The following is a 19,002-nucleotide window of genomic DNA, read 5'->3' on the forward strand; positions in this document are numbered from 1 at the left end:
GGCAAAGCCTTTGCCGAATGTAAAATAGCCTTTGTCGAGTGTCTGCAACACTCGGCAAAGGAACTGTGTCCGGTAGTGTACGAGCATATGTGTCAGATATATAAATATATGTACTGTATATAAGATAGAATAATGCACCTACAGTCACGTATTAATTACTAGTGGTGACACTCAAACATCACACAATCAAGCTGTTTTCGACCCATGGACGTTACAATCACAGTAGTTACTTTCGTTCTCGAGGCTTTCGGCTCACCAAATCAAAACGGCCTGTATGTATGTTGTTGCCATCAAGCAACCACCGGTATGGCGGCAGCACAGTACCACTCTCGCGCCTATATATTGCAGCACCCTCAGGAACTCTCTCCAAGAGCTCGCAGTCTCGCACATCGTAGTCTTCGCAGAGCGCACACACAAACCAAGGCCAAGCCGCTGCTACCACCTTTCTTTGCCCAGCCCACGCCCAACGCCATCCATGAGCGCCATGGACACCGCCGTGTCGCAAAACGCCACGGTTGCTGCGGCGGCGACGGCGGCCGGTGTCGGCAGCGCCGGGCTGGCGGGCCTGCTCCCGGAGGTGCAGACAGTGGAGCTGCTGGTGGCCGTGTCCATCTTCGTTGCCATCCACTCGCTGCGGCAGCGGCGCACACAGGGCTTGCCCACGTGGCCGCTCGTCGGCATGCTCCCGTCCCTGCTTCTCGGCCTCCGCAGCGACATGTACGAGTGGATCACCGGCGTGCTCAAGGCGCGCGGGGGCACGTTCACGTTCCGCGGGCCGTGGCTCACCAACCTCCACTGCGTTGTCACCGCCGACCCGCGCAACCTGGAGCACCTCCTCAAGACCAGGTTCGGGAGCTTCCCCAAGGGCCCCTACTTCCGCGAAAACATGCGGGACCTCCTCGGCGACGGCATCTTCGGCGCCGACGACGAGGTGTGGAGGAGGCAGCGCAAGGCGGCCAGCCTCGAGTTCCACTCCGCCGAGTTCCGCGCGCTCACCGCCAGCTCGCTCGTCGAGCTCGTCCACCGCCGGCTGCTCCCCGTGCTGGCCGGCGCGGAGGCCGCGGCCGGCGCCGTGGACCTCCAGGACGTGCTCCTCCGCCTCACGTTCGACAACGTCTGCATGATCGCCTTCGGCGTCGACCCGGGCTGCCTCCGCCCGGGCCTCCCCGAGATCCCGTTCGCCCGCGCGTTCGAGGACGCCACCGAGGCGACCACCGTCCGCTTCGTCACGCCGACCGCGCTGTGGCGCGCGATGCGCGCGCTCGGCGTCGGGCACGAGCGCGTGCTCCGGCGCTCCCTGGCCGGCGTCGACGAGTTCGCGTACGACGTGATCCGCAGGCGCAAGGAGGAGCTCGCCGACGCCGCGGCCGCGGCCGGGCGCAGGTCGGACCTGCTCACCGTGTTCACCAGGATGCGCGACGAGGACGGGCGCCCGTACACGGACAAGTTCCTCCGCGACATCTGCGTGAACTTCATCCTGGCCGGCCGCGACACCTCGTCTGTGGCGCTCGCGTGGTTCTTCTGGCTGCTCGGCAAGAACCCCGGCGTGGAGGCCAAGATCCTGGAGGAGGTGGAGGGGATCGTCGCGGCGCGGAAGGGGGCTGGGGAGGTCGTCGAGGAGGAGGAGGAGCTCGTGTTCAGGCCCGAGGAGGTGAAGCGGATGGAGTACCTCCACGCCGCGCTCTCCGAGGCGCTCCGCCTCTACCCGTCCGTCCCCGTCGACCACAAGGAGGTACGTGATGCATGCACCACACGCAAGGGCGCAAGGCACCCCACACCCAAACCATGCATGTCAGGCCCCAAGTGTGTGAGTAGATGGCTCTGTCTGCATGTGAAAGTTGCAAGATCTGCATGAATTGCATGATAATGTGATGCAATACACGCCACTACAGGTCGTGGAGGACGAGGTGTTCCCGGACGGGACGGTGCTGAAGAAGGGCACCAAGGTGATCTACGCCATGTACTCCATGGGGCGGATGGAGAGCATCTGGGGCGACGACTGCCGCGAGTACAAGCCGGAGCGGTGGCTCCGGGACGGACGCTTCGTGGGCGAGTCCGCCTACAAGTTCACGGCCTTCAACGGCGGCCCGCGCCTGTGCCTCGGCAAGGACTTCGCCTACTACCAGATGAAGTTCACCGCCGCCTCCATCCTCCGCCGCTACCGCGTCCGCGTCGTCGAGGGCCACCCCGTCGCGCCCAAGATGGCGCTCACCATGTACATGAAGCACGGGCTCAAGGTGACGCTCACCAAGAGAGGCAAGGCCAATTAATTAAGCTCTGAACCGTGTGGTGTGCCGAGATCGAGCTTGCCAATTGTAAGGCGCAGAGACGACTCGAGAAACACATGAAACAAGCACTACTTTCGTCGTGCCACTTTGTGACTGGGATGGAAGTGTTGATGCTGCTGCGGAACAAGATCTCTGTGTTTTCATGCGTTTTATTTCTCACTTTCTTTGTACTAGTCTATATATATATATATATATACTGTTGTTTTGTACTTCGTTTGTTTCATTTACATGTAGTGTAGAACTTTTGCATATGTATAAACTTATATGTATATGCGTGTTGGCAAAACACTTGGCCTTCAGGTGGTGTAACCGGTAATGTTCTTGTAGAAGTATTAATTATTTCAGGAAACAGCAGCAAGATGCCACGGTATTTGTTTGAAGAAATTTGCCATAATTAAACCAACTGAACTCAGTGCTAGCTTGATATCTACGACCTAGTTGGACTTGGCAAAGCACTTAAGCGCTCCAGCTCCAGCGTCATCCACGGAATCGGTAGTGGGTTACGTTGATGATTGCTTATCACAGAGCCTAATGATTGTTCAGCCAACCTTAGTTAGAGCCTGTTTGAAAGTACAGTTTTTAAGAAACTGGTTTATGAAAACTGAGGTGGTTCCAAACATATCAGTTTATATTTCAGTTTATAGAAACTAGATTCCTAGTTTTTTAAAATCCAGTTTTTTTTTCATAAACCAGTTTAAAGAAACTAAAGATAGAAACTGGATTTTTAAAACTAGGTTGCTTCCAAACAGGACCATAATAGACTTTGCATTGTTTATTTGCCTGACTTCATCAGAAGAAAATAGGCCAGGTAGATGAACATCATCATGAGTCGTTGAGAAATGGTTGGCCAACCTGCACACTCTCCGACAGAAGCTCAAAACGTGGTTGTTCAACCTCAAGCCCTGCCACTCCACTCTTCGTACGTAGAACTCAGCCACAAAACTCCTCCATGAACCTATGCCTTTTCTCAGCTCTCCTTTTCCTGGCCTATGCGCAGAGTGAACTAGGTGTCAGTATATATCAAGCAGATAAAAGGAATCGTATAAAAAAGTGAACGTATATATGTTGGGGGTAAACCTTGCCTGATACTATGACACTTGCATAAAAGGTCGAGTAGGGAGCAAATAACATGCGACTGTCAAACATGACAGTAATCCACACTAGCGGGAGTAGGATCAAAAGTCTAGTCCCCACAAATTATGTAGGAACAATGCTTTCTTCCGGAATTTATACAAATTATGTAGCTCAAAACTAGTTTCCCCAAACAAGAAAAATGAAGTAAACTTGATCTAAATCACTATATAACTCTTACTCGGTTCGTTACTATTGCTTTCTTCCGGAATTTATACAAGATGAATGTTCACCAATTAGAAGACCTCTATAAAAGATGAAGCGTTACCTTTGTCTTCACCATCTTCTTCAATTTAAAAAGCTTCTTACGAAAATGATCGATTGATGTTATCTGTTAGTCAATCATCAACAATGTAAGTCTTACCATTTTTATTCTTCTTGTGGAATTACTTCTTCTTGTCATACTTTTCTTATATGACTTGTCTTCTTATTTTCATCATCACTTGAGTCATCTTTCTCGCCCTTGTAGTTTTTTAGGCTTAGAGCATTGCTGAGCTAGATGATTAAGTTCACCAAATTATAGCAATTCATTTTGGAGATAGGCTTCTTGCTACTTGTGAAAATCCTTTTCTCCTTTGGGTCCAACTTAGTGTCCTTCTTATTGATCGTTTTTAGTATTTTTGTTGTTTTCTTCATGATGAGAGATATCTTTATATCACCACCTTCTTCTTCACTTGAGCTATCAAGGTATTCCTTGATTTTGCATTTGCCCTTCTTGTCTTGGTTGGCCTCAAAGGCCAAATCTTTCTTCTTATAAAAAGAATAGGCATCATGAGGAGTGATATGAATGTACATCTCATGAGCATTAATCTTCTCTAATATTTGAGTTGGTATGGTGGTGGAAAGATTAACTTGATGGACCACAGTGATAATGTGTCCATACTTCTTAATTAGGAGGATACTAAGAATTTTTCTTACAACATCGGATTGTGATAATTGAGTGAGTTCAAGCCCATTGGTTTCCTCTACAAGCACATTCAAGCAAGAATACATGATATTAGTACTTTCTCGAGGAAGTATCACAAAAGAATAACTTTTAATCACAAAGTGATATTGTTCCTCACACTGACTCTTTGTTCCCTTATGGAGCGCACAATTGTTCGAACATAGTGCATTGGCATCCTTGTGGTTCAACACACGGTTAAAAACCTCCTTAAAAAGGCCTCTAAAAAGGTGTTTTTGACCTTTGCATTTCATTTCTAATTATGTGTTGTTACCAACTAGATTGGTGGGATCCTTTGGTTTTGAAGCCCTTGTATTGTTGCTCTAAATACTTTAACATTTATGGTCTCAAAATACGCCTCCATTCAAATTTTCCAATAAGGAAAACCGTCTCCATCGAACATGGAGGTCCATCCCCCACCAAACATCTATCTCTAGACGGTGAAGCCTAAATCAATGAGCATGATACTCAGATACCAATTGAAAAGATAAAGATGCCCAAGAGGGAGGGCTAATTGAGCTAATCTGAATTTTTTCGCAACAATTCAATCCTACCAAATGGCCTACTTCACCCATTGTGCCTAAAAGTGTTTTATATCCTTCACACAAATGTTTTGCACCCTAAGTTCCAACCATATTCTAGCATGGCAATTCTAGTAATGTAAATACAAGAAGATAATTTCATAGAGTTAAATTCTAAAAGTAAATAAAGGATTAGGAACATGATGATGTTTTCTTGAGGTATTGGAGAGTTGGCACTCCCTACTAGTTCTTATTGGAGTATCCGTGCAAGGGTGTGACTCCCTCTTGATCCATGTAAGGATCAAGTGTGTTCTATGGGTTGATTCTTTACCGCTCTAGCATGATGAATCACCCACAACCTTTTACACCATGAATTGAGACACCAACAATCTCCATGGGGTGATCACCAAGTTATCGATCACCACCAAGACATCTAGGAGATGTTTATCGCAAGGAGTAACGTGCACAAACTCTCACTTGATCTAAACAAGCCTAATGAATAAGATGGATGCACACTTGCTGCTCTTTATGCACTAATGAGGTCCTTACTCTTGTGATATGAAATCTCAAACACCTCACTAGGCAAAGGCTTCCCCGTTATCTCCAATGTGTTTATTCAGCTAAATAAATGGGAAGAGAGCTAGAATGGATGATTTGGGGGGGGGGGGGGTTATTTGTACATATAAACCATCCAACTAGCCATTACAACGTTTACTACGCTGAATTCATAGATGTTAGCCCATCCAACGTCTAAGTACCCGACCAATCTCCATGGTCCAATGAGAGTCAATGGTTAAAGTAACCTCACTATGTCAAATATAGTCATTGGAGAACTTGTGTAGCATAAGGTCTGGCGACACCCTATCAGACCAGTTTGACACACCAAATTCCTCTAAAAAATCTTTGAGAAAGATGTTGGACTGGGGCACAATGATGTGACATTTGTCTTGTTCACATGGTTCGATGCCTTGTAGAGATAATCCTCACTACTAAAGGGCATAGTGTATGTACAATGACCCAAATTTCTATGGTGAAAAGTTCTAGATGGATAAATGGGTGAATAGCCTAAAGATTGCTTTCCAAACTCACAATTATCACTAGAGAAAAGTTAATTAGTAACAAAGGAGGCACAAAAACATATGATGTATCTAGTTCTAGCTTACTTTATGTAAGCCACCCTAAAACAATACTAGTAGCTTGGTCTCTAGTATATGTTGAACAAACAAGCTACTTACTAGCAAGAGATATCAAACAACAACAACAACTAAGTCTAATCTATAGATGCTGGTTGAGCCAACATTGTACAACAAGTAGATACATATAATTGTAATAGTAAGTAAGGATTGCAAACCGCACATGGCAAGAAATGACATAAGATATATATCTTTGAGGTTCAGTAGCTTTCCAACAATTATGTACTTATTGTGGCGAGTCCAAACTAGGTGGTTCATGCACTAATTGGCATCACATGCTAAGGCCACAATAAGGGCATCATGGAAACCACACCAAAGAGGAACTCTAACAAGTTAGGTTTATTAGAGTTGCTTTTCATGATTCTTCTATGAGGAATGAGCATAAGAGCACCTCACAATCAATGATCAGAGCCAGCTACAATCACCAACAACCACTCAATAATCCCACAAACTATAGGCCATCTGAGTGATGACAATTACCAAAAGTAACAAGTGTAGAACCAGTCCAAGTTACTCAGCTAGTGCATGCCACAAGATGCAATAACTATATGCAACACACTAGGACCTCTTCAATCTCACTCAAGTAATGATATATAAGATGCAAATGAGTGGAGTGTCTTTCTCTATCCCTAAGAGGTCTCAAGTATAAGGAGTAAAGGGATGCCAACCAAGGCTGGCTAGGTCTATTTATAGCCCAAACTCGAATCCAGTTATTACATCTTGGTGGACTAAAATTGGGGATACCAGATATGTTTGGTGCACAACTGGTTCCTACATATGATATGTCCGGTTCCTTCCTAATTGCTATAATCCTAATGAATATAAATTAGCTTTTACACTTGTTACGTATCTGGTGTACTTATTGGACATGTCTGGTGCATGTTAGACTGAAGTGTATAAATTACATCCTCTCTGAGTACCCTATCTGGTGTGGTATCTAGTGCCACACCGAACACATCAATTGCATTATAGAGACGAACTACACATTTGACATGCTCTCTGGGTGCTCTATCCAATGGGCTATCAATGCTGCATTAGGCATGTTCAGTGAGGCATATCTGATGCACACCGAACATCATAGTGATTGGTTGAAAACTATGCATCATGTATATGCTAACTTCATATCTGGTGCACATGTTCGGTGCACTATAGGTCATGTTTGGAGCTTTCTAAAAATCTGCACTAAGAGCACTTCCTTATTTCTTGTCAAGCTTGCTAACTCACAAATGTTTTGTCGCACATATGAGAGCATAGTTAGCATTTTTCAAAGTGGCTTCAGTAAACATTTCGCTTGCTCTCACATGTGTCACTTAGGCATATATGCAATGCATATGACTCCATCACCCACGAGATAACTGAATTGTCTAATTAAGCTCCCATCTTAATAGTACAACCATATCCTAAATCTATCCATGCACTCTATTGTGTCTAGCAAATCAAAATGCCCTAGCTATATCTTTGCATTGAGCCCTTGCATTTTACTTTTCTCCTTTATCTTTTCCATGCTAAGCACTTGATCATCATTTGTGGCCCTCACCATTATTTTCATGATTGCCAATCTTGCTCAACCTTGGATGTGAACATAACCAATCCCAAATGCAACACTAGAGTAGAGGTTAGTCCATGTAGCTGTCTCAATTACTAAAAACAACACATGGATCTTTTAGTCTCCCTTGTTTGGTAATTGATGACAACCATACAAAGATAGGAATTAAATTTTGAACTCCAAGCTAGTTTTCCATACAAGTATGAACTACTAACTTGGTTTGGATTTATGTTGCTTGTTGATGAATTTTGACCACTAGTGTCGTTTGGACAAGGTTCACATACCCCATTTAGTAGTATTAGCTCCCCCAATAATATTGTTATAGATGTTTAAATTTTAAGCTTGAACATATGTTAGATTTGAAACTGCTGAATAAGCAATACTACCAAATGATGCTAAGGTTTATAGTATATACCTTTGAAGTGTGTTTATTTATCGCACTCGATTTAAGGAGAAACCCGAGCGCATCTCAAATATGTGCTTGGATCAAGTCTCACACATAATGACTCATGGTACAGAAATCAATGTTATTACTTAATAATATTTCCATAAAAATAACTAAATAAAATACACCATATGACGACAACAATCCTCCACAACCATAGTTAATTGGGAGACGGCGGCCTAGACCTCTCTGAACTCATCGTAGCATCCTTCATGATCCTCATCTTGCGATACCTGTTCTTGACCTGGGGTGAGTTTAGCAAGAGTGGGCTCACATATGTTCATTGCTCAGAAAGTGTTGGAAAAATGTAGTGTAAGGCTTACCAAGGAAAATGGTTAAGGCTAAGCATTGCTTTTAATAAGTTGATCAAAATTTTATTAGCAGTTAATAAGTATAAGTGTATACCAAGCCAATTAAATAATTGATCACAATTAATAATAAATCCCACAATGCAATGCAAATGACAGGTCAAGTTAAATTCCATAAATTACTCATGTGAGGGTTAAAGCCCCTCTTGAACGTGAGCACGAATGATATACCCGTTTTACACTCTACAGAGGTTGCACATCTTTACCCACAAGTCATGATACTCATTTGCCACCAGGTCATGAATCCCATACAACTCTACCGAGGATGCGAGGCAGGGTAGAACTACGAGGCCTTTGCAAAGTTCCACTAGCTTCAGAAAACCCGCTACGGTTTCTTGAGAAGGGGGCGATATAGGAATCCCTCGTCCGAAAAGCCATCACAACATGATCTACCGGAGAACCTCCCTATACCGTCAGCTCCTCATACCGCTCTTGCCCCTTTCATGTAAGGTAGTCCTCCAATAGCTTTCCTAATTAATCAGCCAAGGGCGTCCCATACCACCCTTGTGGTAGCACTGTTTTCTCGGGTGGTCGCTCCATGTTCAAACTAACACAAAGTTATCTTACCATGCATGAGAGTAAACCGGCAATAGTGTCACACCCGGGTTTAAGGGGCACCAAGCCCGGGTGCGAATAATCACCAAGTGTGCTAGGATCAAGTATCACACATATGATAACTCATGGTACAGAAGCGAATGTCACATCTTTACTTTATAATAGGAGTTCTATACAAAATAGCTAAATAATTACATCATATGCAGACAACGATCCAGCAACCTTAGTTGACTAGGAGACGACGGTCTAGACCACTCACAAACTCATCACAACATCCTTCGTATGCCTCCTCCTGTGGTACCTGTTCTTGACCTGGGGGATGTGAGTACAACAAGGGTGAGCTCACATACGTTCATCGCTCAACAAGTTGTGGGGAATAATGTGCATGAACTCACCAAAGGTGGGAGCCCATGTGAAGTGTAAGGCTTACCAAAGGAGATGGTTAAAGCTGAGCATAGATTTTAAAGTTGGTCAAAATTTTATTAGCAGTTACTAAGTGTAAGTAGATACCAACCCAATTAAATAAGAGATCAAAATTAATAATAACACCCGCGATGAAATGCTTATGACAGATTAAGTTTAGTTCCATAAATTAATCATGCGAGAGTCCTGAGCTGCTCATGACCGCGAGCACGACTAGTATACCAGTTTTACACTCTGCAGAGGTTGTATCCTTTACTCACAAGTCATGATACTCATCTGCCACGGGGTGTACGGGCCCCATACACCACTACTAAGGAAGCGAGTCAGGGTAACACTATGAGGCCTTTACAAAGTTCCACTAGCTTCAGAAAACCCGCTACAGTTTCTAGGGAGCGCAATATAGGAATCCCTCGTCTAAAAAGCCATCGCAACAAAATCAACCCGAGAACCTCCCTATACTGACAACTCCCCTACTGCTCTTGCCCATTTCGGGTAAGGTAGTCCTCCACTAGCTTTCCTAATTAGTCAGCCATGGGCGTCCCATTCCACCCTTGTGGTGGCACGGATATCTCAAGTTAAGCTCCATGTTCCAATTAACACAATGATCTTGTCATGAACAATAATTAAAACAACAGTATATATGGAACATGATCATAATGTAATATTAATCCCAAAACCAAGTAGATCAATAGCATAACTACCCAAAAGTTCAGTGGTAAACAAGGTGTGGGATAAACAAGTCTAGGGAAACCTATTAAGTCCCATCAAATTAATCTGAGCATGTCTTAGTGATTAACAGGAACATTATTGGGTAAAGAAAAGTGATCAAGGGCACAACTTGCCTTAGACTCGAGATTCCCAAGTACCAACTTGTTCTTCAAGTGACTTGTAACCTCGGTGCTAGCCGTAGCAATACAAACAAACATGGTATAGGCAAAATTAGCATCACACCAAACATAAGAACAAACTGCATAATAACGTTCTACGCGTCGTAACTAGGTTCTAGATTCGAGAACCACTAAATTCAGAGTTACGGTTAAAGAGTTATGATTTTCTAAAGTTTAAGGTGATTAAATAGTAAAACTATATTATATATTAATCACTATAAGTCAGAAAATATATGAAAATTCACGCCACCGCAAACTCGGTAGAAGGTGACATACCAGATGGCGCGGTGCGGAGGGCTCTGCCCATGGCATGCAGCGAACCCGCGGCGGAGGGTTAGCTCCGGTGAGTAAATCCAGTGTCCTTGGTGGATTTCCCCGCCCGAGTCGACCATGGTTGCTTCCATTGAGTGCCCACGACCCCACACGGCCACCCCAAGGGGGACAAATATCATTGGTGTAGACGCGGGTCGGTGGCGGCTTCATCTGTTTCGCTCCGACGAGGATACCCCGATGATTTGCCCCACCATGCTCCCCCACAGTTCATGGTGTGATAAGAGGAGGAAGAGGGGGGAGACGACTAGAAGCTTTGCAGCAAGGTATTGCAACTTATATGCCCTGAGGAGAGGCCGCAACATCTGAGCGCATTCCCTGGGAGATGTCCGTGAAGGCCGCACTCATTCTGTTACGGGCAAGAAGATGGATCAGACGAGATGGGCCCACAAGTCATTGAGCGGATACGCGCGCATGAATAGTGTCTGGGAGTATGCAGGAGAGAGTCTAGGCAGTGGGGCCCCATGTCAGCGATCCAAGGAAACGCATGGGTGGGCGAGGTCGAAATGCTGGTGTGTGGAGTGGAGAACAGCTGATGCGTCGGGCCTACGCGTCGGTGACACGGTATGCGCGTGTGTGGATGTGGGGAGAAGGCATATGACAGGTGGGGACCATCAGTCAGTGCCTGCAGTTGGCTGGCGCACGGTTTACATGGGCCGAGGCTTAGGGAATTCATCCCACGAGCACAGTTGGGTGAGTTTTTCCTTTTTCTTTTCTTTTTTTTGTTTTGTTTTGTATATAAATTTTCATATTCCCAATTTGATTTCAAATCCAATTTTTAAATTCCAATCTAAATGCAACAACCAAAGTATCAGCATGAATGCAAAGTATGATTCCTTTATTTCCATATATAAATGGGTTTATTCATTTATTTAGTCCAAATGCTTCAAATATGAAATGCACACCAATTATGCACTTTAGAAACTTATTGTCTTTGAGTATGCATACATTTAAAAGTTACTCGAAAATTGAATTTCCATTACCTATTTATTTTAGGTCAAACAATTAATTTCAAATGCAAGGTCTTAACTTAATTTAAACCTAGCTTTGTTCACATAAGAGTCGGGATCCTTTATTTGAAAATACACCCATTTTGGGGGAGAAAATCATTCTAGAAGCGAAGAGCCCATACTAAGGGACATTTTAATTATTAACCTTTTGGGTGTTACATTTTAATTATTAAACATTTGTAAATCCCAAAATAGGATTTTGGGTGTTACAAATTCTACCCCCTTTAAAATAATCTCATCCTCGAGATTAGTAGGAAAGGGATGTAGAAAGTCAAACGTTTGGTTGTAGTTTAGCTTCGAGTTTTCCCAAGTGGTTTTAATCACATATGTTTTCTATTTTCCTTAAGTCCTTAAATAAGGTATGGGTTAGGAAACCCTGGGTATATTATGTTTATCTATTAGGCAGAAGTAGAGAAGGTGGGTGTAAGAAGGATTAGGGCAAGGAGTTTCCATTCCGGATGGTGGACTTGATTCATCTAGTGATCCAGCTTAGCTCTTTGAAGACTTGAGTTGGTGCTTATTCTTCCTTGATGAAGTTGGTCATCTTCAATCTTTAATCTTGGAGTTGCCCTCTGCGCTAGGGACATATGACTAAGATAGTTGTGAGTAGGATAAACTACATTAAGTAGGTCAAGATCTGGTTTGAGTTTAGGTTGTAATGGATGGTCATCATGAACACGTTGGTTAAGTCGTTTGCTCATGGATGTGTTGGTGTAAGGAATCAATTTAGGTTAAACATGTTTTATAGGAGTGGGGTCTAATCTATTTTACCAGGATTAACTGAACTATTTATGTAACTCACTTAAGATTAGATCATATTGGATTAGATGGGATCTAGATTAGATTGCTATAACTAGTTCAGACTAGATAAGATCTAATAAATTTAGATTAGATCATAGTTGTTACTCTAGGATGAGATAAGCAATAGGGTTAGGATATGATGGACCTTTAAAGATAAGATGAATCTTATTAAGATAAGGGAGAATCTTTTCTATACTACTTATTAAGAAGGTAAGAGTAGTCTGTCGTTCTGCCCTCCCGCGTTCTGCCGTTCTGCCCTCCCCCATTTCGCGTGCAGAAAAAAAATCAAATTGTGGCTCATTGGATCGAACCTTGGATCTATTGAGTAGAATGCCTAGCCTTCCACCCTCTAGCCAACGTGACTCATGTTGAATTGTGTACAACTTCAACTACGACGTCTTTTATGTTTAACCTGCCGTCCATTCTGTATGCTCACTGAGTCTAGAAAAACATTTATAGCTTGGCCCCTGATCTTTCTGGAATTTGGGACGCAGTCCAGGAAATAAAGAAAATAGGGAAAAGGAGTTTAGAAATTGATTTTTAGTTTAAAAATAATTGCAGAAACCCATTTAATTCATATTAAATCCAAATGAGTTCATTCCAATTTCTATAATTCTATAATATTATTTTTTATCACATAATACCTCTGTTTTGTCATGAAAACAAAATAAATTGATTTCCTAATTAATTCTATATCAAATACATAGAAACTTTGGAAATTCGTAACTTCCCCATTTTAATTCCAAATTGAACCGTTCCAGTTATGTTAGTCTCGTATGAATATTTACTACGCAGTAACAACATTGATTATACGATGTTTCATACTTTTATAATTAGATATTTATTTATCCTATGTTAATTAGGTTAATCTATGTCTATTGGATTAATTTATTTAATATATTAATATAATATTCTAACTTTATGGTTATACGATGTTTGACCATTAGTCTTGCAAACACACACACTTACCTTTTTGTTTAAGCAAAAGCGTATGGTGGTACGTGTCCGATGACTAACGATGTACGAGGGAATTTCTTCCGGTATGTGTGAAACGTGCTCTCCAATAATGAGACCATGCAAATCGTGACATATATCGAAGTCTGCATGATACTAATGGTTGCAATATAGTGGTGAAACAGATAGATTATAAATAACAAAATTTATGTATGGTCAGAATCACAAATTGATTATGAAATATTTTCTCATAACGATATAACACATATTTTGTTTATAAGTTATCGTAGTATACTAGTATTACATATTCCCGTTGCAACGCACGGGCATTCAGCTATGATTGATATAGGCATATAGAAACAGTAATCTCTACTAACTATTAAGAACTTATTGTAGATTGCCCCTGCCTCCCTACGCCCGCCCACCTGCACGCCGCAAACCTGCAAACCCCGCCGCGACCAAGGCGAACCGTCCTCCCGCCCGCACACCGCAAGCCCGCAAATCCCGCCGCGACCATGGCGAACCGCCCTCCCGCCCGCCCTACCGCCCGCGCGCCGCAATCCCGCCCGCCCGACGCATGCCGCACGCCCACCTAGCGCGACCCGTGGAACCCTGCAGCCGCCCCCGAACTAGCCCAAAGCGAGACCGGAGGGGCACAAGCGCCACCGCCTTGATCCCGCCCGCTCCTCCCCAGATCTCCTCGCCATTGTCGCCGCCATGCCCGGATTCGCGCCCTGCTCACCCAGATCCGACCGCGACTTTGATTTCCCAACCGACGCAGGAGCGGTGGGTCTGACCGGCCGCGACCCGTCTTCTCATGGGCGCTTGCTGGTGTGGTTTGCTGATCAAAATGGGGATGGTGGCGGGCTCACACAATCGCAACGAGTTCGTCATGATCCGCCATGACGGCGATGCGCCGGGCCCGGTACATCCAGCCAATCCAGTGCCGCCCTCGCTGCCTACTTCAGATTCAGTTTCTAGCGGCTCATGTCGTGCGCGCGCGTCTGTCGCTGGATCTGGGCCGAGGTGTTAGTCTTTAGTCTAACGCTTGGGGTTCGCCCCTCAAATGCAGTCGCTTCTGTGTGTCTCTGCTCGTAGAGTTTGCCTGTCCATTTCAGTGATGCTTCCGTTGCACCGTGTAAGTCACCAGATCAGACATGTCCTCCTGGCAATTTCTGAACTGTTCGTGCTCGGTCCAATTCTTCGAACAGCTGCCAAATCGGTAATAGGTAATGATATACTGTTCATGTTTCGTTGTCTTGGAGATCTAGTGAAATGGAGCCTCGGATTGTTTAGATCCCTGTGTTTACCCATGCCTCAACAATTCCTTGTCATAATTACCATGGACCGACGGTGAATTAGATCCTTCTTTGCCCTGCTGCAGCGTGCCTTTGTTTATGACTACTACACCATTGAATTAGTTCATCTTATGTAAATTCGAAATTACCTTCCTGGCATTTTGATCTTAGCCTCGACTTCAAGACTAATAGACACTTGATCGCAGGTTGATTTTTACAGTCTGTTGCTCACCAATAAAGTGCATGAGTCACTGAGGTGTCCTCTAATGCTGAATTTCTGATTGCATGTGTGCTGACTTTGTCGTTATCTCGCTAATGCAGGCTAAGCCCACAAAGAGTGCGAATGGGCAGGTCTGCCAGATTTGTGGTGACTCTATAGGTGTTTCAGCCACTGGCGATGTCTTTGTTGCCTGCAATGAGTGTGCCTTCCCTGTCTGCCGCCCATGCTATGAGTATGAGTGCGAGGGGAACCAATGCTGCCCCTAGTGCAAGACTAGATACAAGAGACAAAAATGTTGGTTTCCTGGCAACTTCTTTGAGTGTGTGTAACTTGTATGAAGCTAGCATGACGGAGTTCACATCACATGCTTACTTTACGTGAATAAAAGGTTCCAGGCTTGCAGCATAGTGGATATGCCTTATGATAATGACATTCGACAGCCTAGATTAAGCCATCTTCTTCATTTTATTCTCTATAACAGTAATTAACAAATTCTTCTTACTTCCTCTGCACCTACAACTATGATGGTAAGTGACCACGCCCCTCGTTCCAAGATGAATCTGACACGCAATCTTGTGCTCATGGTCGTCATGTGTCGTTTTTTCTGTTTCGTCAGGGGACTACAAGGACAAGGATGGTGTCAAGGGCCTATGTGTCGTGGGCGCCATTAACAACTGTACCTCCCAGCTCCCCACCTATGGGAGATCTTATCCCCCATAATGTAATGTCGCTACTCTGCTACTCGTATGTGCATGCTCCAATTCTGCAAAGTTTTGGACAATTTGTCATTAACAGTCATGAACGTTGCTTTTTCTGCAGTGCAGATAATATAACACAAGCGCTCATGTTCCTCTCGCACTTCATCAGAGACATACACTAGGTAGTACAAACCGCAAGCAAGGTTTGATGTGCTCTATTTGGTGTGTTTGATCAGATCAACAATGTGGCTGATCGCTCATGCTACTGACTGCTAACACAACTACTACCTGTACTCCATAGCCACTTCACTCCGACAAAGGAGGGAACACCGTCGACTTCCACTGGTACGCAAGGAAGACTGTTTTACACTATGTATGTACGTCAAATACTGGACATCATCAGTCATGATCTTGAAATCTATAGGAACCTGGATGCTAGGACATGCTCTGTTTTGTTCACTAATAGCCCGGTTTGGAACGCCAACATCATCTAGCCGACTAAAGACGACTTCTATGGAGACAGCATAGCCGGTTACATCGACACACCGAAGAAAAACATAATGATATGGAACTAGGATAAGAGTTTTCTATAGATAGAGAGAAAGAGAGAAGCTAAATGTTAATTATTCAGACCTTTATTCGCTCGATAGCACAGAGAATGGTTGGAGAAGTGTCCAGCTGGGAAGCATGCGGCAAGAACCAGACTATATGTCCAGATATGTATATATGCTTTGCTTCACATTCAGATTTTTTGTGCTTGGGCATTTAATTGATCTTTGTATGTTGTTGCATCGAGTGTTTTTTCGTTGATTAATACAGCAATTTTCATAATTTTATTTATGTTTCAAATCCTTCGTAAAGTAAGATTACTCTCTGAGTTTTTGACTGGCTATAAATAAATATCGCAAGATATGCGTCTGAGAACATCATTGCATCATGTCACTGGGCATACAAGGGTGTTGAGGAAGACTCAACCCTAGAAGGTACTACTAATACTAGCACATTACTTTTTTAATTAAGGTAATGCCTACATTCCTGTTCTGTAGTATGCACACCGGATTTGTATTGTTTATGTACTATTGATGCATGATTTTAACTTGAGGGGGCAAGAATATGCTAATTAATTTGTGTTTATGTTCTTGGTGCAGATCCCTATTTCTTATAAATCTTATCTCTACTATTCCATTCACCTCTCTCTCCTCTCCCACATTTAAACGGTAAAAATCTAAAATTATGCAAAAATAAAGATTAATAATGTGTGAGTCGTGGCAACGCACGAGCACCTGACTATGTTTGGTTAATGCATGTCTGATTTCTGTTGACGAGTGTTTCAAACAATAGCTGTAGGTTTGGAGCAGTCAACTTGTGTAGGCATTGGTGGTGACCCGTTCAATATCATATATACACATTTTGACATTAAGGCCTCATATTTTAAGCAAAAGCCTTCCTTTTTTAAATCTATTATGAAATATCTTGTCATGGATTTTGTACTTTGCTCTGTGGAATTAATCCCTTGTCTCGCATTATCTGGTACTTGAATACTTAAAGTATATTTTTTTATTCCAAATGCTACATACATATGTTTTTCAGTCAACACAACTCCATCTCATTTTGTAGTTTTCTTAGTGTTCAATACTATTTGGATTCTATTAAGTCAGAAATAGCAAAGATAACATAGAAAGGTGGACTTCCAAATGCAGAAGCAATTGGAAAATTGTACATCTTATGCAACTTGATCGAACTGTTATATTTTAGATCTTTTGTTTAGCATTTTTTAATCCACATGTATTTCTCTATCATATAAAACTCTATATTGATTCTTTAAAATAATTTATATGAATTTGATAATTGTTGGCGTTTCGAGACCGGGGGGTCCCTGGGCCGACGAGTGAAATGTCGCCGCGTGCCCCAGTCCAGATGGGTCGGCGCGAGGCCGAGCGCGAAGGGGGGAAAAGGCGGCCGGAGACGGGCGTGAGAGAGGTGGAAATCCCGCGGCCTTCGTGTTCGTCCCGCGCCCAGGTCGGGTGCGCTTGCAGTAGGGGGTTACAAGCGTCCACGCGGGAGAGGGAGCGAGCGGCCTCACACGAGCGCCTGTCTCGTCCTCGTCCCCGCGCGGCCAACCCTCTGTAAGAGGGCCCTGGTCCTTCCTTTTATAGGCGTAAGGAGAGGATCCAGGTGTACAATGGGGGTGTAGCAGAGTGCTAACGTGTCTAGCGGAGGAGAGCTAGCGCCCTAAGTACATGCCATCATGGCAGCTGGAGAGGTTTTGGCACCCGGTTCGTGTGGTGTCGTGGCCGTCGGAGGAGCGTTGAAGCCTGGCGGAAGGACAGCTGTCGGGGCTGTCGAGTCCTTGCTGACGTCCTCTTGCTTCCGTAAGGGGGCTGAGAGCCGCCATCATCATAGAGCGTGCGAGGCGCCATCATTACTTTGTCTGGCGGAGCGAGCCAGATGGGACGCCGGTCTTGTTTCCCGTAGCCTGAGTCAGCTTGGGGTAGGGTAATGATGGCACCTCTTGTTGACGTGGCCGGTCCGCGCCCTAGGTTGGGCGATGTGGAGGCTCCTCCGAGGTCGAGGTCGAGTCTGTCTTCCGAGGCCGAGGTCGAGTCCGAGCCCCTGGGTCGGGCGAGGCGGAGACCGTCGGCTGAGGCCAGGGCTGAGTCCGTGCCCTGGGGTCGGGCGAAGCGGAGTTCGTCGTCATCAGGGGCTGAGCCCGAGTCCGAGCCCTGGGTCGGGTGGAGCGGAGTTCGCCGTCTTCAGGGGCTTAGCCCGAGTCCGAGCCATGGGTCAGGTGGAGCGGAGTTCGCCGTCTTCCGGGGCTTAGCCCGAGTCCGAGCCCTGGGTCGGGCGGAGCGGAGTTCGCCGTCTTCCGGGGCTTAGCCCGAGTCCGAGCCCTGGGTCGGGCAGAGCGGAGTTCGCCGTCTTCCGGGGCTTAGCCCGAGTCCGAGCCCTGGGTCGGGCGGAGCGGAGTTCGCCGTCTTCCGGGGCTTAGCCCGAGTCCGAGCCCTGGGTCGGGCGGAGCGGAGTTCGCCGTCTTCCGGGGCTTAGCTCGAGTCCGAGCCCTGGGTCGGGCGAAGCGGGGTTTCCTATGGTGCCTGAGGCAAGGCCTGGCTGCCTGTCAGCCTCGCTCTGTCGAGTGGTGTCGGCGTTTCGAGACCGGGGGGTCCCTAAGCCGACGAGTGAGTGTGCTGCGTGCCCCAGCCCAGATGGGTCGAGCGCGTGGGCGAGCGCGAAGGGGGGAGAGGCGAGGTGGCCGAAGACGGGCGTGAGAGAGGTGGAAGTCCCGCGGCCTTCGTGTTCGTCCCGCGCCCAGGTCGGGTGCGCTTGCAGTAGGGGGGTTACAAGCGTCCACGCGGGTGAGGGAAGCGAGCGGCCCCAAGAGAGCGCCTGTCCC

At 45.3% G+C, this 19,002-nt stretch overlaps 1 protein-coding gene across 1 annotated transcript; it reads left to right on the forward strand.

The window, feature by feature from the left end:
* Window positions 1–368: 368 nt before the first annotated feature.
* Window positions 369–2,484, forward strand: LOC100501739 (uncharacterized). The gene is made up of 2 exons (NM_001362820.1): window positions 369–1,732; window positions 1,893–2,484. Exons 1-2 carry the CDS (start codon window positions 476–478, stop codon window positions 2,268–2,270), a joined length of 1,635 nt encoding a protein of 544 aa, NP_001349749.1. The 5' UTR covers window positions 369–475; the 3' UTR covers window positions 2,271–2,484.
* The last annotated feature ends 16,518 nt before the right edge of the window (window positions 2,485–19,002 follow it).

This window comes from Zea mays, chromosome 5, assembly GCF_902167145.1.
Source record: "Zea mays cultivar B73 chromosome 5, Zm-B73-REFERENCE-NAM-5.0, whole genome shotgun sequence".
Classification (NCBI taxonomy): Eukaryota; Viridiplantae; Streptophyta; class Magnoliopsida; order Poales; family Poaceae; genus Zea; species Zea mays.